This window comes from Cucurbita moschata, unplaced genomic scaffold (assembly GCF_002738365.1).
Source record: "Cucurbita moschata cultivar Rifu unplaced genomic scaffold, Cmos_1.0 Cmo_Scf00049, whole genome shotgun sequence".
NCBI lineage: Eukaryota > Viridiplantae > Streptophyta > Magnoliopsida > Cucurbitales > Cucurbitaceae > Cucurbita > Cucurbita moschata.
In genome coordinates this window covers 370,780-386,322 of record NW_019268565.1, presented here as the reverse complement: position 1 = coordinate 386,322, position 15,543 = coordinate 370,780, and the positions used below count along the sequence as shown (strand labels likewise).

Below are 15,543 nucleotides of genomic sequence, written 5' to 3'. Positions count from 1 at the left end.
CCGTAAGTTCGCTGTAATCATGAGTGCAATGGACTCTGCCTAAAAAAAATATTAAATATATTTAAAATAGGCTAAATTAATTTAAAAGAAATGTTATTAAATTTATACTATGTCTCAATATATACATACATATATATATCATTCCCGTTTAAAGCTCTTATGCAAGGATTGAATTGAATTCAATGGCGTATAGAAATCTCCATGGCTGTAAGCTCAAATCTCCTCTCCCTTCAGCCATTTCCTCCCTCCGCTATCTCTGTTCTCTTCTTCCCCAAATCGAAGCTTCAAGAGATGCCGATTTGGTTTCCCAAGTCCTCGTCCACCACCACAACCCCTTCCACGCCATGGAATCCTCCCTCCAGCTCCACTCAATCTCCTTCTCCTCCCACCTCCTCGATCAAACCCTCCTCCGCCTCACCCACCACTCCAAAATCGCCCTCTCCCTCTTCCACTACGCCAAATCCCTCCCGTTCAACCCCCTCTCCACTTCCTCCTACAACATACTCATCGACATCCTCGCCAAAGTTCGCCAGTTCGACGCCGCTTGGCATCTCATCCTCCAAATGGATCACAAGGGTACCGACACTTTTCTCTTGCTGATTCGCCGCTTGATTTCTGCTGGCCTCACTCGCCAGGCCGTTCGAGCTTTTGATGACATCGAGGGGCTTACTGGAAACAAGGTACGAACCGATGAATTTTGCTATTTATTGGATACCCTTTGTAAGTATGGCTATGTGAAAGTTGCGGCGGAGGTTTTTAACAAGAGGAAGGCGGAGTTTCATGTTGATGTCAAGATTTATACGGTTTTGATATATGGGTGGTGTAAGATTGGACGATTTGAGATGGCGGAGAGGTTTTTGAAGGATATGATCGGGCGTGGGATTGAACCGAATGTGGTTACTTATAATGTTTTGTTGAATGGGGTTTGCAGGAGGGCGAGTTTGCATCCGGAGGGGAGGTTTGAGCGGACAATTAGGACTGCAGAGAAGGTGTTCGATGAAATGCGTCAGAGAGGGATTGATCCTGATGTGACCAGTTTCTCTATTGTGCTTCATGTGTATAGCCGTGCCCACAAGCCGGAGCTATCCCTTGATAAATTGAAGCAGATGAAAGAGCTTGGGATCTCCCCGACCGTCGCTACCTATACTTCGGTGATCAAATGCCTCTGTTCTTGTGGGAGACTCGAGGAGGCCGAAAACTTGGTAGGAGAAATGGTGAGAAATGGAATCTCTCCATCCCCTGCAACTTATAATTGTTTCTTCAAAGAGTACAGAGGTAGAAAGGATGGGGCAGGTGCTTTGAGATTGTACAAGAAGATGAGGGAGGATTGTCTATGTGCTGCTCCTAGTTTGCATACCTATAACATATTACTAGGCTTGTTTCTAAATCTTGACAAGAAGGAGACTCTGAAAGAGGTGTGGAATGATATGAAGGAGAGCGGTATAGGGCCGGATTTGGATTCGTATACGACGATGATCCACGGGTTGTGCGAGAAGCAGAGATGGAGAGAGGCCTGTCAATTTTTTGTTGAGATGATTGAAAGGGGGTTTCTTCCCCAGAAGGTGACCTTTGAGATGCTTTACAGAGGGTTGATACAGTCTGATATGTTGAGAACTTGGAGGAGATTGAAGAAGAAACTGGAAGAAGAGTCTATAACTTATGCCTCTGAGTTCAAAAACTATCACATGAAGCCTTACAGGAGATGACAATCATGTGGTAATCCACAATTACACCCTACTTTTTGTTATAATCCTTACCTACTTCATGCATATCTTAAGATATACTAACTAAATGTGCGTTATTGCCATGTGGGTCAACCAAAGAATGACAAAAATCTCCACATCAACGAGTTTCGAGAGCTTTTCCTCGTGTGATATGAACCAAGATATCTCGATCATGCAACATGAACTTCAAGTAAGTTGTGAGGAAATATGTTATTCAAATTATCGTTGTTGCAATTCATGCCACATTAAAGAAGAATCAAGGTTTATTTGTTCTTGGATGGTTACAGATTTTGTGTGGATGGTGATCTAGAGTTATGATGTTTCGATTATGTATTTTAAGGTTGTGTTTATATAATGGTTAATTATGGTCATAAAGTATGAAGTCTACAACTCTTAGAATGTCTCCTCGTGGAAGGTGAAGGGTTTTATTTTGAGGCTAAGTAGGCTTAGAAAAGGTAGTAAAAAGAGCATTTGTGCTTTCTTTAGCTAACGGTTCAATTTCTTTACAATTCTACGTAGTTTAGGTTGAATGTTTAGAATTATTCAAGCTTGACTTGATTAATCTTGCTTGTGAAGTGATTCAAATCTCAAACAAGTATTCTTGTTTTGAGGTATTCGATCACCAAGATAACCTGAATCTTATTTTCACTCGCGGTGATTTTTATCGTTTTGGAGTTCTTGGATATTTAGATTTAAAGGTTTTCTTGTTCAACAAGGTTTTTAGATCGAATTCCCAAGAGTTGCGATCATTTAGATATTCTATGAAGTATGTCTTGTGCATCGCATCGTTCAAGCTTGATTGATCATTAAATTTGTGAAGGATTTCAAGCTTTGGAGCGAACGAACTCACTCTATTCAAAGCTAATTGGATCAAGTCTTGTCGTGTGGGTTTATAAGGTATTTGTTTGTATAGTAAATGTGTAACGTTTATTAAATTTAGGGACCAACTAGAAACTAGACTCGAAACCTAGGAACCAAAATGATATTTTTTCTATAATTTACTACTTGTACAAATCCAATCTGTCATTCGATTTTTTAACCAAAAAAAGATTTAAATGTTTATCTTGGGTCATCGAAAAATTAGGAAAAAAACATTTACCATCCATGAACTTTGAAAAATAGTCTCTTGAGTTACGAGTTCATAGTCCGTATGCTATGGAGAAATGACGTCAACTATTATATTACTTTTACTTAGTAGATATTGTTCGGTTTGGTTCAACCTTACGGTTTTATAATGCATCTAATAGAGAGAGGTTTTCACACTTGTTTCGTTCCCCTTTCAAATTGATGTGGGCTCAGCGTCCTCGTTGGCATATCGCTCGGTGTCTAATTCTGATATCATTTGTAATAGCTCAACCCTATCGCTAGCATATATTGTCCATTTTGGCTCATTACGGTTTTAAAACGTTTATGCTATGGAGAGGTTTTTCCACCCGTTCTCCTCCTCAACCGATATAGGATCTCACATTTGTTGTCTTGACCTCGAGTTTCACAAAAAAAAAAAAAAAAAAAAATCTCTTCTCACTCACTCGAATTTTTTTAATCCAATTTAAGCACAAGTTTTAGTAAGTTATAATCTTATTATTAATTTGGACCATTTTTCACCAACCCTAATGAACTACCGTTCTTCGCTCCATCTGCTTATTGAAGTCTGCTTTATAATCGAAATGATTCGAGGTTCCAAGTGTTAGACGAACACGACTCTCCACAATGGTATGATATTGTCCACTTTGAGCATAAGCTCTCGTGTTGAGGTTCCAAGTGTTAGACGAACACGACTCTCTATAACGGTATGATATTGTCCACTTTGAGTATAAAGCTCTCGTGACTTTGCTTTGGGCTTCCCAAAAGGCCTCACAAATGGAGAGATTATTCTTTGTTTATAAACACGTAGAGAGTATTCTTTGTTTATAAGAAACCTATGTGATATCCACATCATCCATCACCGTTTATAAACCCATGATCATTCCCTATATCAAGGGACGTGAGACTTACATCATCTACATCATCTAACGTGGAGTAGCAATTTAGCAAAGGATTCGAAAGCCCGAAAATTCATAATGCACCACCAGTGTACTTCTCGTATTCTCAATCTACAAATTCTCGACGGCGAATCATTTGCAAAACAAATTCCAGAAGCCGCTTCTCTCTTTTTCTACTTCGATCTTCACTGAAACTGTCGGACTTTCCAATCTCGAAAAGCTGAAGTTCTTAATCTTCTCAAGAGGTGCCTTTTGAAATTTCATTTTTGATGTATGTAATCAGCTTGAACTGCGTACATTGTGTGTTCTGTCATGTCCTACTTGCAAAAACTTACAAAAATTTCCGTTGTTTCTTCTTCGATTATTGCTGATAGCAATTTCAACTCATTTCGTTTCATGTATTGGATAATTGGATCTTCCCCTGTTGCCTCGAACCCTAGATTTTATCGCACTAACAAGCCTTCCCAAACGGGAGAATGTGGAAATTCCGGGGGAATTTCGACTAGGGGTAGCAGAAATGGTAATCGGATGATAGCGCAAGAATCGAGTAATTGGAATATTTGCATTCTACTAGAGGGATTCAGTTTATGGATGCTGAGAAAACTTCTAGGAAGAGTTGAACATGAGAGCGATATTGGGCGATCAATTACTCGATTCTTGCGCTATCATCCAATTAATGAATTCGAGCCTTTCTTTGAGAGTGTAGGCCTGCAACCTGCAGAGTATAATGTGTTTCTTCCCCGTGATTTGATGTTCTTGAGTGATGATAGTTTATTGCTAGAGAACTATAATGTGTTGTGTAACCATGGAATTGAACGAAATAAGATAGGGAAGATCTACAAGGAGGCGACTCAGATATTTCGGTATGACTACGGCGTTTTGGTCTCGACTTTGAAAGTGTATGAAGAACTTGGTCTCAGCCAAGCTAGTGTAGTTAAATTTGTTGTTTGTAGCCCTTATCTATTGGTTGGTGGTGCTAATGAGGGGTTGGAGAACATTGGATTTGAATCAAGCTGGGTTGAAGAACAGCTGAAGGATGGTAATTCCTATAACTGGAAACAAATTCTTAGGCTGCTTGTCTTGTTTGAACAGAGGGGTTGCAGTAATGAAAAACTGGCTGATTTAATCAGCCAACATCCAGATTTTCCTTAATTGGGTTGTTACTGAAAATGGGATCCTCAATGATCCAGATATGTTCTGTGTTCGTGCAATTCCCTCGAATCCGAGTTGGTAAGTTTGTTTTGAATATAAGGCTATGCCTTTTGTTTTTCAATGAAATCGACATGGGTATGCAGGAGATACAACACCTTTTCCAGTCTCATCCCTTGCTATTGGGATCATTTACTCTGAAAAAGACGAACAGCTTACTCGTTATCTCGAATGTTGGGAAGAAACGGCTTTGTTGATTTATCTTGGAGAATCCAGAGGAATTGAAGAACTGGAAGCGCGGGACAAGAGTTACACCGCTACCAGATACTGGAGAGGCGATGAGATCAAGGCAACAGAAAATTCGATTCTTGTTAAAATTAGGACTAAAGGAAAACTCGAGTAAGATGAAAGAAGCACTCAAGGTGTTTCGAGGGAAGGGAGCAGAGTTTCACAATTAGTGGGGCGAATGCGCCCTGAGAAAGTCATTGAGGACGATGACTAAATTAAGTGGGGGAGAATGTCACAATCTGCAATATGATTGTGACCCGAGTAAGTCATCGAGGACGATGACTAAGTTAAGTGGGGAAGAATGTCACAACCATACTTTGAAGAGAGTAAGTTGTGACCCTCACGCCGTGACAAGCAAAGTGGTGTCCCTCAAGAGAAGCACATCCGGCCATATGCGGCAAAGTGGTGTCCCTCAAGAGAAGCACATCCGGCCATATGCGGCAAAGTGGTGTCCCTCAAGAGAAGCACATCCGGCCATATGCGGGCCAACATAGAAGAGTGCCCGAGGAGGACGATGCATAATCTAACACACCACCACGCAAAGTGGGCATTGAAGACATGTTGAGACATAAGCAAGACAGAGACATCATAATAGACATGAAGGACAAGATAGGCTTGTTGAAGGGCCGGGTAGGGCCCCGGGCCTTAACCTCAAAAGTCAGGGTTTCGGAAGGAATTTGGGCATGCGGTTCGGGAGTTAAGTCCGTCTATATGAAATATGAATGCTCGCCAAGTTTGGTGTCAATCGGACATCGGACGGACAATGCACGACACCGTATGACACCTCACCAAAATCGTGTCTACATCTGGTAGAATGAAAATGGCTCAAAATGTACGCCCACTTTGCGTGGTGGTGTGTTGGATGATGCATCGTCCTCCTCAATCGCATCATGACACTCTTCTATGTTGGCCCGCATATGGCCAGATGGGCGTCTCTTGAGGGACGCCACCTTGCTTGTCATGGCGTGAGGGTCACAACCTACTCTCTTCATAGTATGGTTGTGACATTCTCTCCCACTTAACTTAGTCATCGTCCTCGATGAGTTACTCGGGTCACAATCATATTGCAGATTGTGACACAGAGCTCCAAGAGCGGTTCGATTGTATTGTTGAAGCTGACATTGATGAAAAGGATGTTTATAAAATGATTGAAGTTTCTCCTCAAATCCTTAACCAAAAGAGGGATGTAATAGAAGAAAAGATAGATTTTATTGTAAATAATTTGGGGTTGCTAAATTTCCCATCTTTCCTATACAGCTCAGAGGGTGTTCTCAATGTATAGTTGGCTCAAGGAACAAGGAGCAGCCGACCCTGCATTGGCGTTGAGCACCATCGTTCCGTGTTCGGAAAATACATTTCTAAGACAGTATGTGAATCATCATCCCGGGGCCATGGAAGTTTGGCAGAATTTAAAGAGAGAAATAGGTTTGAATTCTTTTACATCTCGTGCTCGTTAGACTATACTCGTGCTGTTATACTGCATTTTTTTTCAATAATTCATGGATTTGAGGGCTAATCTGCTGTAAAGATCAGTGAAAAAGTTCGATTTTTTGGGAAATGACAGTCGAACTTCGAAATGCTGCATCATTTTCACAAAGTAAGTTCACATACTAAATAGTTTGTTGCTTGCAGTTCCTGTGAAACTTGTCTTTCTTATTTGCAGGTTTTGATGGTCCTCTTGGGGGAGTGTAACACAACACTGTTTTGTTCAGTACTGGCTATTCGAGGTTCCTTTTACATATTCTTTAGTCACTGCATATGAAATCCTCCTACGTAACGGCCAAATCCCACCGCCAGCTAACAGATATTGTCCTTTTTGGATTTTCTCTTTTGGACTTTCCCTCAAGGTTCTTAAACGTGTCTGCTAGGGAGAGGTTTCCACGCTCTTTTAAGCAATACTTCGTTCCCTTCTTTGATGTGGGATCTCACCATCCACCCACCTTGATGGTCCAGCGTCCTCGCTGGCACACCGCTCGGTGTTTGGCCAGTCACCGGATGGTACAAGACACTGGTTGGAGTAGGGGTAGACCTCTCCATAGTAGACGCGTTTTTAAAACCTTGAGGGGAAGCCCGAAAGGAAAAACCTAAAGAGGACGATATTTGCTGGCGGTGGGTTTATGTGTTGTTGTGCTAGTCACCGAATGGTGCTAGTCACTGAATGGTACAAGGCACTGGCTGGAGTAGGGTAGACCCTCTCCATAGTAGACGCATTTTAAAACCTTGAGGGGAAGCCCGAAAGGAAAAACCCAAAAAGGACAATATTTGCTAGCAGTGAGTTTGGGTCGTTACATCTTATGTGCTGTTGTGTCAGTCAATGAATGGTACAAGGCACTGGCAGGAGTAGGGCTAGACCTTTCCATAGTAGACGCGTTTTTAACTTGAGGGGAAGCTCGAAAGGAAAAACCCAAAGAGGACAATATCTGCTAATTGTGGGTTTGGGCTCTTATATGCTGTTGTAGCAAAGCATTTATATATATCTCATTCTATCAACAACCAAGTCTTTGATGGCATCGTTAGTACTTATGGTGGTATTTCTGTTGATATGTGACGAGCATAGTATCGGTGTCTACCGCCTTGCTAGTTTGCACTCGAGGTAAACAAGTTATTTGGTTTGGCCTGTTTCATGATATTTGGTTTGAAAGAAGAGGTAAGTTATTGAATGAAGCTATCGCTTTGTAAAACTATTATCCAATAATTTCTTCTAAAGTGAGATGCGGAGTTTCGTTCTAGTATTTGTGTTCTAATTCCTTATTTGGTTATTACTTGATACTTGAAGAGGGCCGGGCAGGGTCTCGCGCTATAACATCAAAAATCGAGATTTCTATGAGCTTTGGCATGGAGGTCGGGAGTTAAATCCGTCAATATGAAAGATGAAAGCTCACCAAATTTAGTGTTGAAAACGGACTATCTACCCGGACGTATGTTTGCTCACCAAAATGTACCATAGGGGAGACGTATTTGAATTAGAAGTTACTCGTCTAACATTAATTTTTTAATAATTTATTTTAATAAAAAAAAATGAAAAATTGGCCGGGAAATATGAGAGCGGTGAAATTAGTTTGGCGGTCGGAAAAGAAGAGGAGGGATTCAACCTTTTCGATGACGTCAACGTGACACGTGCATGTCACGTGCGCTTTTTTTTGGTAAGATAATAGCGCGCGGAACCCAACGGGAAGAATTAGCCAATTTGAAACATTAATTTAAAAATCCGCCCACATTTTATTTTGATTTTATTTAATTATTTAATTATTTAATTATTAATATCTTACTGGCTCCACTCTTCTCCGCTAATTCCCCTATCTCTCTAATTTTCCCCGTAGCTTTAAAGAAACCTCGATTTCCTTCCCCGCCATAACTCTCCGACTCCACACTTAGGGTTTCCACCTTCTTTTCTTCTTCCAATTATTCTTGCGTTCTCTCTGATCTCTGCAACTCTTCTTCCACTGCTTGCTTTCTTTCTCGATTTACTTTCTCGATCTCGATCTGTACTTCCTTACAATGGATATGCGCAAGCGAGGGAGGCCTGAAGCTGCCTTCAATTCTAATGGTTCCTTTAAGAAGCATAAGCAAGGTTCGTTTCTTTTGTTTTCTTTTTTGTTTTATTTTCTGTTTTTGGGATTGTGTTCGTTGTTCTGTTTGTTGGAGTGTTAGTTCGATGCTTTGTCTCGTTCGTTTGTACCACTAGTTTGAGCTTTATCTGGTTGCTTATATCTGGGAGGAGAGAACATTTATGTGCTTAGCTAGTGCTTTGCTTTGTTCGTTGTTGGGGGAGGATGGTTTTTTGGCCTCTGTTTGTTATTCGTTTCTTTTCTGAAGTTGGAACTTTTCGCTTCTCACTGCTTCTTCTTTTATTTGTTTCTACGGATTTTTGAGTTAGTGGCGCCACGTGTTCGCGCTCCGTGATCTACCCGTATGTATGCGTTTGATCCGATGTCATTTTACTATACTTCTTCAACTAGGGATAACTGGAATACTCCTTTAGTAAGTGCATCTGCTTTAAGTAATTGAAGACGGTTGTTGGTTGTAGGTTATGAGAGGGGTTAGATATAACTAGTGGTGTAATAGGAGGGTTAGTAATTGGACGACTCTTAGAATTGTGCCTGTTAGTGGTGAGATGTGGGACCATGTGAGGGTTTTAGTCTCCATTGTCATCCTTTAGCAAAGTGTGCGTAGGGTTCAGTATCGAATTACAAGTATGGTGGAGCGTGGAGCCTGCCCTTTTCTTGTTTTCCATCACTTCTGTGTTTTTCATCAACATTCTCAACAGACCATGGTTTGGTCTCTCTCCACTTTTAACACCTCAGAATTGATCATTATTGCTTTATCCAGTAGTATGTTGAGAATGTTGATGAAAAGCAAAGATTTGGGAAAGAATCTCTCTTGTTGAGTGCCTCTTATTTCAACTATTCTCCTTGGACTAGAATCTAAAATTGGTAATGCAGATTTGAATCCAATTTTTTTCCATTTATTGTGAACTTGAAATTGTCGTAAAAAAATTCCAATCAGTTTGATCCCTCCTTTTGTTTTATTTAATGTTCTGCCTTGATCCACTTGGCTACATAAGCCCCTACCCCCGCACAGGTTTAAGTCTCCAGTTTTTTGTTCTTTATTCTTGATTACAACTTTCAAGTCTTATGGTAGAACCCTTGGTTTTTAAAGCCCTAGGATTGTTGAAACTCAGAAGTACTGATCACCATCCATTAAAATCGCTAGTTACCCTGTCATTAGGTGACTAGCTCCTCAGCCTTCCAGCATATTTGAGTTGTATACACTTTGAAGGGAATATGGGTTGAATATGGAAAAGATCTATTTAAAAAATTATGACTTTAGGAACAATTCCTGAATATCTTGTTCATTTGCTGCAATATTTTTTCTTTGAGCGATGAGCGAGGGAAACAATTGTTTGCATCATATTTATTTATGGAAAAGGTACACTTTGGATCAAGAAAAAAAAAATTAAAATTGTTCTCGGAACAATTTTATTTTATCCTTAGATCAGTCATTAAGCTTGGAGTGGAGGGTTAAAATACTTCATCTACCATTGACAAAATTTGGATCTAGGTGGTTTTTTTTTTTTTTTTTTTTTTTTTTGTTTAAAAAATAAACTTTGTTTTGGTGTTGGGCCTTATTGTATATATAAACCTAGGTAACCCCACAATTCAACTGAAACAGTTGAAGTTACCAATCATATATTTAGATTGTTACCCTACAGCAACAGAAAGCTACAAATTATTGAGTAATTGTTTTAGTTGCCTAAATAATTTAAGTGTGAAGATGTATTAAAGTATTAGAGTAAAAATCTTAACAACTGTAACTGAGAAAGAATAATTAATGTTTTGCAACAGAACTGGAGTCCTTATCAACTGTAGGGGGCAAATCGAAGCCATGCACCAAGTTTTTCAGGTTCATATCTTACCTACCTAAATAAGTATTTAAGCTGCATATTATCTCTCCCTAATCATCTAAACTTGTTGTAAGAATTTAATTGATCATGAATTACAAGATAAAGCTGAGTAATTGCGCCTCTGAAAACTGGGAATACAGGTATAAATTATTACTCTAAGCCTTCAACCAAGTCAATAAAACACAAAACACAGAGGCTCTCTCTCTCTCTGTTTCATTTATATTTTGCACTGCACGTGGGATACCATCTCATTCTCATTGGTTACAAATTAGTTTGATCCGTTCTTTTTTATTTTTTTTTATTTTTTTTATTTAAATTTTGGTTGATTATTATTCCCTTTTGGTCCAGTTCTATTTTACTAGCTTGCGTCCATCATTTATCTTTGTAATGAGGTTTTGAGCCCTAATTTTTTTTTGTCTACACGTCTCTTATATGAATAGAGATGACTTATCTTCCTTTCCCTTGTGAATCTCTAGTAGAGAGAAATATGGTCAGCGTCTAACCTTTAAGCACAAATTGTTTTTTAATAAAAGAAGAATAGAGGAAAAAAATCAATTTTGTACCCCTAAACTTTGAGGCTTGTATCAAATAAAACTCCAGAGTAATAATTGTATAAATTTGATTCCTAAACTTTCATAAGTGAATCAATGTAGACCCTATATTAGTGAGTTATAACAATTTTAACTTAGTTTCATTTCAAATCAACTCATAGTTGGGTAAATATAATTCTTCTTCCAAAAGTCTGCTAAAATAGTAGGAAAACGTATCACGTAATTCTTCCTTAATAAGTAAAGAAAAATAGAGGAAGAAGAAAAGATGGAACCACTCATAAATAGTGAGAGTGCTACTATCCATTTGATTCTTCTCCATTTGATTCTTCTCTATTAATGCATTAAAGGTCTTAAAATAGAATCCTAATGAAGGGTTTAAATTGATTCACTTGAAAGTTCAGATTTTCATTGATACAATTATTAGTTTGAGGTTTTAATTGATACAACTCTAAAATTTGGAGGTGTAATTTGATTTTTATCTCAAAAAAAAAAAAGAAAAGTTATTACAGTTGCCTTTGCATCGTTTTTCCTTCTAGCAGCTAATTTAACTAGAGCATGCCATTTGCTTCAATTTTTAGTACCTCTATTTAATATTCTTCAGTATATTGATGGCTTGTAGAAATATGGGTAGAAAGTATGGGTGGAGGGGTTGAGGCTTAAAAGTATTTTGTGATCTGTGTTCCAATTTGCCACATTGTATTCCGTCGATGTTTGAGTTGTTTGTTATCAGCTGTGAGTTTTCTAGTATTAATGGATCATGCTGATGGCTTGTCCTTATCTTTGTCTTTGTTGGCACTCCATGTCTTTCAATCTCTTTTTTTCGCCGCTATAAATCATTGTAAGCGAGCATCTTTATTCTTTTAAAAAGGACACAGGCCTCTATTTTTTCTTGTCCCAGTAACAATAGATTTTCTAATTGTTTGTGACGATCTACTAAGTGCCTATAGTTTTGAATTTCTTGAATGGATTAGACCACTCACCAATAGATTTATTGTCTGCTTATCTCGTGAAAAGTGTTAAGTTTTCATATCTTTCTCCCAAGATTTCAACTCATGTCTGAAATAGATTTTCTTGTAGGGCAATAATTAGCCATAAGAGCCTCCTATTCACTCTCCTGATTGCATTGTGTTTAATCTTTTATCAAGATGTGAAGATTTAGTTTGGGTTATTTGATTTGCTTAAGCTTCTCTTTGAGGTGTGGCAATTTGATTTGGTTACTTGATATGCTTTAAACGCTTGCCAACCTTATACTTGATACACGGGGTCCTACTTAAGATACTAGGTTGAACGTTTAAAAATAGTTTTCTGTTACCAGGTATAATTCTTTTTTTTTTTAATATGGATAACCTGTTTGGCAGGATATATTTTCATCAGAATAAATAACGGTAGAAACTAGAAATGAAAAAGAACAGAAAATAGTTTCATACTATGGATTTAGAACATAGTTTCTAAAGTAATATGTAGTCTAATGTTGGGACTGTTTGGAAGCTGTTTCTAAAAAATGAAGTCTTGTTTCCAAAAATGAAAAGAATTAACTGTGGTTTTAAGTTTCAAACGTTGGTGGTGGTGGGTTTTTTACTTTAATTTCTGCGCTAATTCTTAAAAATAATTTTGATCTTATAATAAAATAAAAAAATATATTTTGGTAGCACGGTGAGGGAGAAAACTGTTCTAAAAAGGATGGGACCTTTTAGCACTAACAGGGAGTTGGGGCTTGATGGGAGGTTGGTTGACAGATTTGGTACTTTTCACCCCAAAGGGGAGAAAAACTGCTAAAGGTTGCCAAGTTAATTGCAAAAGACACAAAAGGTCTTTGTGAGGAAGCTCGAGTATTCTTTCTATTTGCAACTTCGTTTCTAGTGGGGCTGCACTTAACAAAACGGCTGTTTATAGTTTCTTTTTCCAGTAGAGCAGATCTTTGTTTTATTTGTTTCGTTCTAAAGTTTCTTTCTAGACTGAAGAAAGCCATTTTTCAAAACTACCCGAAATATCTCAGAAATTTTTTATGCTATTTCTCAATAGCATACAACTTCTGGAGGAGTTTGGGCATTTAGAAAGAGGAAAACATGATATTACTTTATGTCAAAAGATATGCATGCGGTTCTTGCGGAGATTGATTTCTCCTCTTTTTATGCTTGTGTTTGATTTCTCCGAGTGAATACTAATCTTTAGATTTATGAATTTCCGAGGGATTCTGGTTTGGAGGTTTGGTTGATCTTACAGTTGTGTTATTCATCTTTTTGGATTTCAGCACTGCTGGTTGCCCATTTGGTGAAAGCTGCCACTTTTTGCATTACGTTCCTGGTGGTTATAATGCTGTTGCTCAAATGATGAATCTTGCTCCTGTTGGTTCTCAACCATCCAGAAATATGGCTGCCCCTCCTGTCTCCAACGGCGGGTCCTCTGCTCCGTCCCAAATCAAAACTCGCATGTGCAACAAGTTCAACAGCGCTGAAGGCTGCAAGTTCGGTGATAAATGTAACTTTGCCCATGGAGAGTGGGAACTCGGGAGGCCTACCCCTCCATCTCACGATAATCCCCGTGGTATGGGAGGACATATGGTTGGTCGTATGGGTGGGCGAATGGACCTGCCACCACCAGGTCCTGCTGCAAGCTTTGGCGCTTCAGCTACTGCGAAGATTAGTATAGATGCATCCCTCGCCGGAGCGATCATTGGGAAGGGTGGGATTAACTCGAAACAGATTTGTCGCCAAACGGGTGCCAAACTCTCCATCAGGGACCATGAATCAGACCCAAATCTCAGGAACATAGAACTGGAGGGCACTTTTGAGCAAATTAACGAAGCAAGTGCAATGGTGAGGGAGCTCATTATCACAGTTTCAATGTCAGGACCCGGCAAAGGCCATGGTGCGATGGGAGGAGGAGGCCCTGCTCCTTCAGGTAGCAACTATAAAACAAAGCTATGTGATAATTTTGCAAAAGGTTCTTGTACTTTTGGTGAGAGATGCCATTTTGCGCACGGAGCTGCCGAGTTACGTAAGTCTGGAGTATGATCAAGTTCCCGATTTTGTCGAGCTTTTATTGTTATAAGGGAGTTTTTGCTTTAAAGCGTGTCATTGACGACACGAGTGCGATATTGAAGTTGAAGTTGAGGAGGGTTGGTGGTTCTTGTTCTTGTTATGTTGTAGCTTTATGAGAGTATGTCTTGGTATTTGTTGATTAGAAGATAATTAAGTTAAATCATTTTCTTCGATGTTCATTACATCAGATGTTTTCATAATTTACATAATTTGGTTAAATGTTTGTCCCTTTCAATCGTAGAACAGCAAATAGCTAAACACAGACTTCGATATTCGATATTTTTTGTAAAGACCTTCTCCGATGGACTAAATCGAAATTTTGAGTTGGTTAGATTGGTGACTCGAGCAACTCAAATAACTCAAATAGAGTGTCTAACTCAACCTTCTACTTTCGAGTTGGGTAGGATTAAAACAATCATACTTATTCTTAGTACGTGTTACATTAATAATTAAAATTAAAATTTCATAAAATCAAATGTTAAACATTCACATATTAGAATGCATTACTAATGTCATTTAAAAGCAAATTGTAATCCTATTTTCACGTTTGTTAGGTTGATCCGACCAAAGTTGTTAACCTACGAACCAACCCAAATTTTCATTTTTTCAAAGATCTAACTCAAATTCAAACCAGAAAAAAAAATCCAATTGGGTTGGGTTAGGTAGTTCAAAGAGAACAAAGTTTGTGAAAATCTAGTTTTCTAAACGAACACCTCTCCTTAATTTGTAATCAAAATAATAAAAATTAGTTTTGATGTGAATTTTAATATGAAAAGTTAAAAAGAGAGCGAAAAGTAAATTCAATTGTCTCCTTAATTTGTAATCAAAATAATAAAAATTAGTTTTGATGTGAATTTTAATATGGAAAGTTAAAAGAGCGAAAAGTAAATTCAATTGTAAACGTCTATAAGAGGAGGTGGATTCAAAGATGTTTCAACCCTAATAGAAAATGCACCTATCTATGTGCCCTATATTTCTAAACTAGGTCCAAGTGATTTTTACCTCAATATACATGCATCTCTCGAGTTTTGTAAGTTCAACCAAAATGCTACTTGATTGTTGCCATCCAACTATTTTCAATACTAAGAATTGTAAGTCGAGTTGAACACAACACAGCTTGTATATTGAGGTACTTTAGAGCTTAAGTAATTAAACACATGTATTACAACACTTAAAATGATCAACTTTAATGACTCTAAATATTAGGTACTAAACACAAATCTCATTTTCTTGGTATTTTTTTAGATTGATTTTTTAATGAAAATATGTGCTAAACCAAACCTTTTACTTTTTAACCAATTTTAGATATTGTTATTCATTTATATGTTTTATAGTGTCCTCGCCAACAAGGTAAGTATAACGTGACATTGGGTATAAGTTTTGGGTTCTAATTATGCTAACCCA

General features: G+C 38.3%; 2 protein-coding genes and 1 pseudogene across 3 annotated transcripts; all 3 read left to right on the top strand.

Moving 5' to 3' along the window:
* The first annotated feature begins 160 nt into the window (after positions 1 to 160).
* LOC111435538 (pentatricopeptide repeat-containing protein At2g13420, mitochondrial-like) lies at positions 161 to 2,209 on the top strand. Of its 2 annotated transcripts, none has more exons than XM_023072939.1 (2): positions 161 to 1,716; positions 1,824 to 2,209. In XM_023072939.1, the coding sequence occupies exon 1, from the start codon at positions 183 to 185 to the stop codon at positions 1,704 to 1,706; it is 1,524 nt and encodes a 507-aa protein (XP_022928707.1). In that variant the 5' UTR covers positions 161 to 182; the 3' UTR covers positions 1,707 to 1,716; positions 1,824 to 2,209. The 2 variants fall into 2 exon arrangements, with proteins under 2 accessions (XP_022928707.1, XP_022928709.1); XM_023072941.1 differs by having other exon boundaries at positions 1,803 to 2,209.
* Positions 2,210 to 3,748: 1,539 nt separating this feature from the next.
* LOC111435493 lies at positions 3,749 to 6,884 on the top strand (annotated as a pseudogene).
* A 1,513-nt stretch (positions 6,885 to 8,397) lies between these two features.
* LOC111435541 (zinc finger CCCH domain-containing protein 14-like) lies at positions 8,398 to 14,353 on the top strand. Its single transcript, XM_023072947.1, has 3 exons — positions 8,398 to 8,714; positions 10,489 to 10,546; positions 13,350 to 14,353. The coding sequence occupies exons 1-3, from the start codon at positions 8,642 to 8,644 to the stop codon at positions 14,110 to 14,112; spliced, it is 894 nt and encodes a 297-aa protein (XP_022928715.1). The 5' UTR covers positions 8,398 to 8,641; the 3' UTR covers positions 14,113 to 14,353.
* Positions 14,354 to 15,543: the final 1,190 nt, after the last annotated feature.

What these genes read in the sequence shown, in the direction of transcription:
- LOC111435541 (XM_023072947.1), top strand. Translation starts at nt 8,642, where the DNA reads ATGGATATGCGCAAGCGAGGGAGGCCTGAAGCTGCCTTCAATTCTAAT. An exon ending in CTTTAAGAAGCATAAGCAAG is followed by an intron (nt 8,715 to 10,488) that starts GTTCGTTTCTTT and finishes GTTTTGCAACAG; the next exon opens with AACTGGAGTCCTTATCAACT. An exon ending in CCATGCACCAAGTTTTTCAG is followed by an intron (nt 10,547 to 13,349) that starts GTTCATATCTTA and finishes TTTGGATTTCAG; the next exon opens with CACTGCTGGTTGCCCATTTG.
- LOC111435538 (XM_023072939.1), top strand. Translation starts at nt 183, where the DNA reads ATGGCGTATAGAAATCTCCATGGCTGTAAGCTCAAATCTCCTCTCCCT.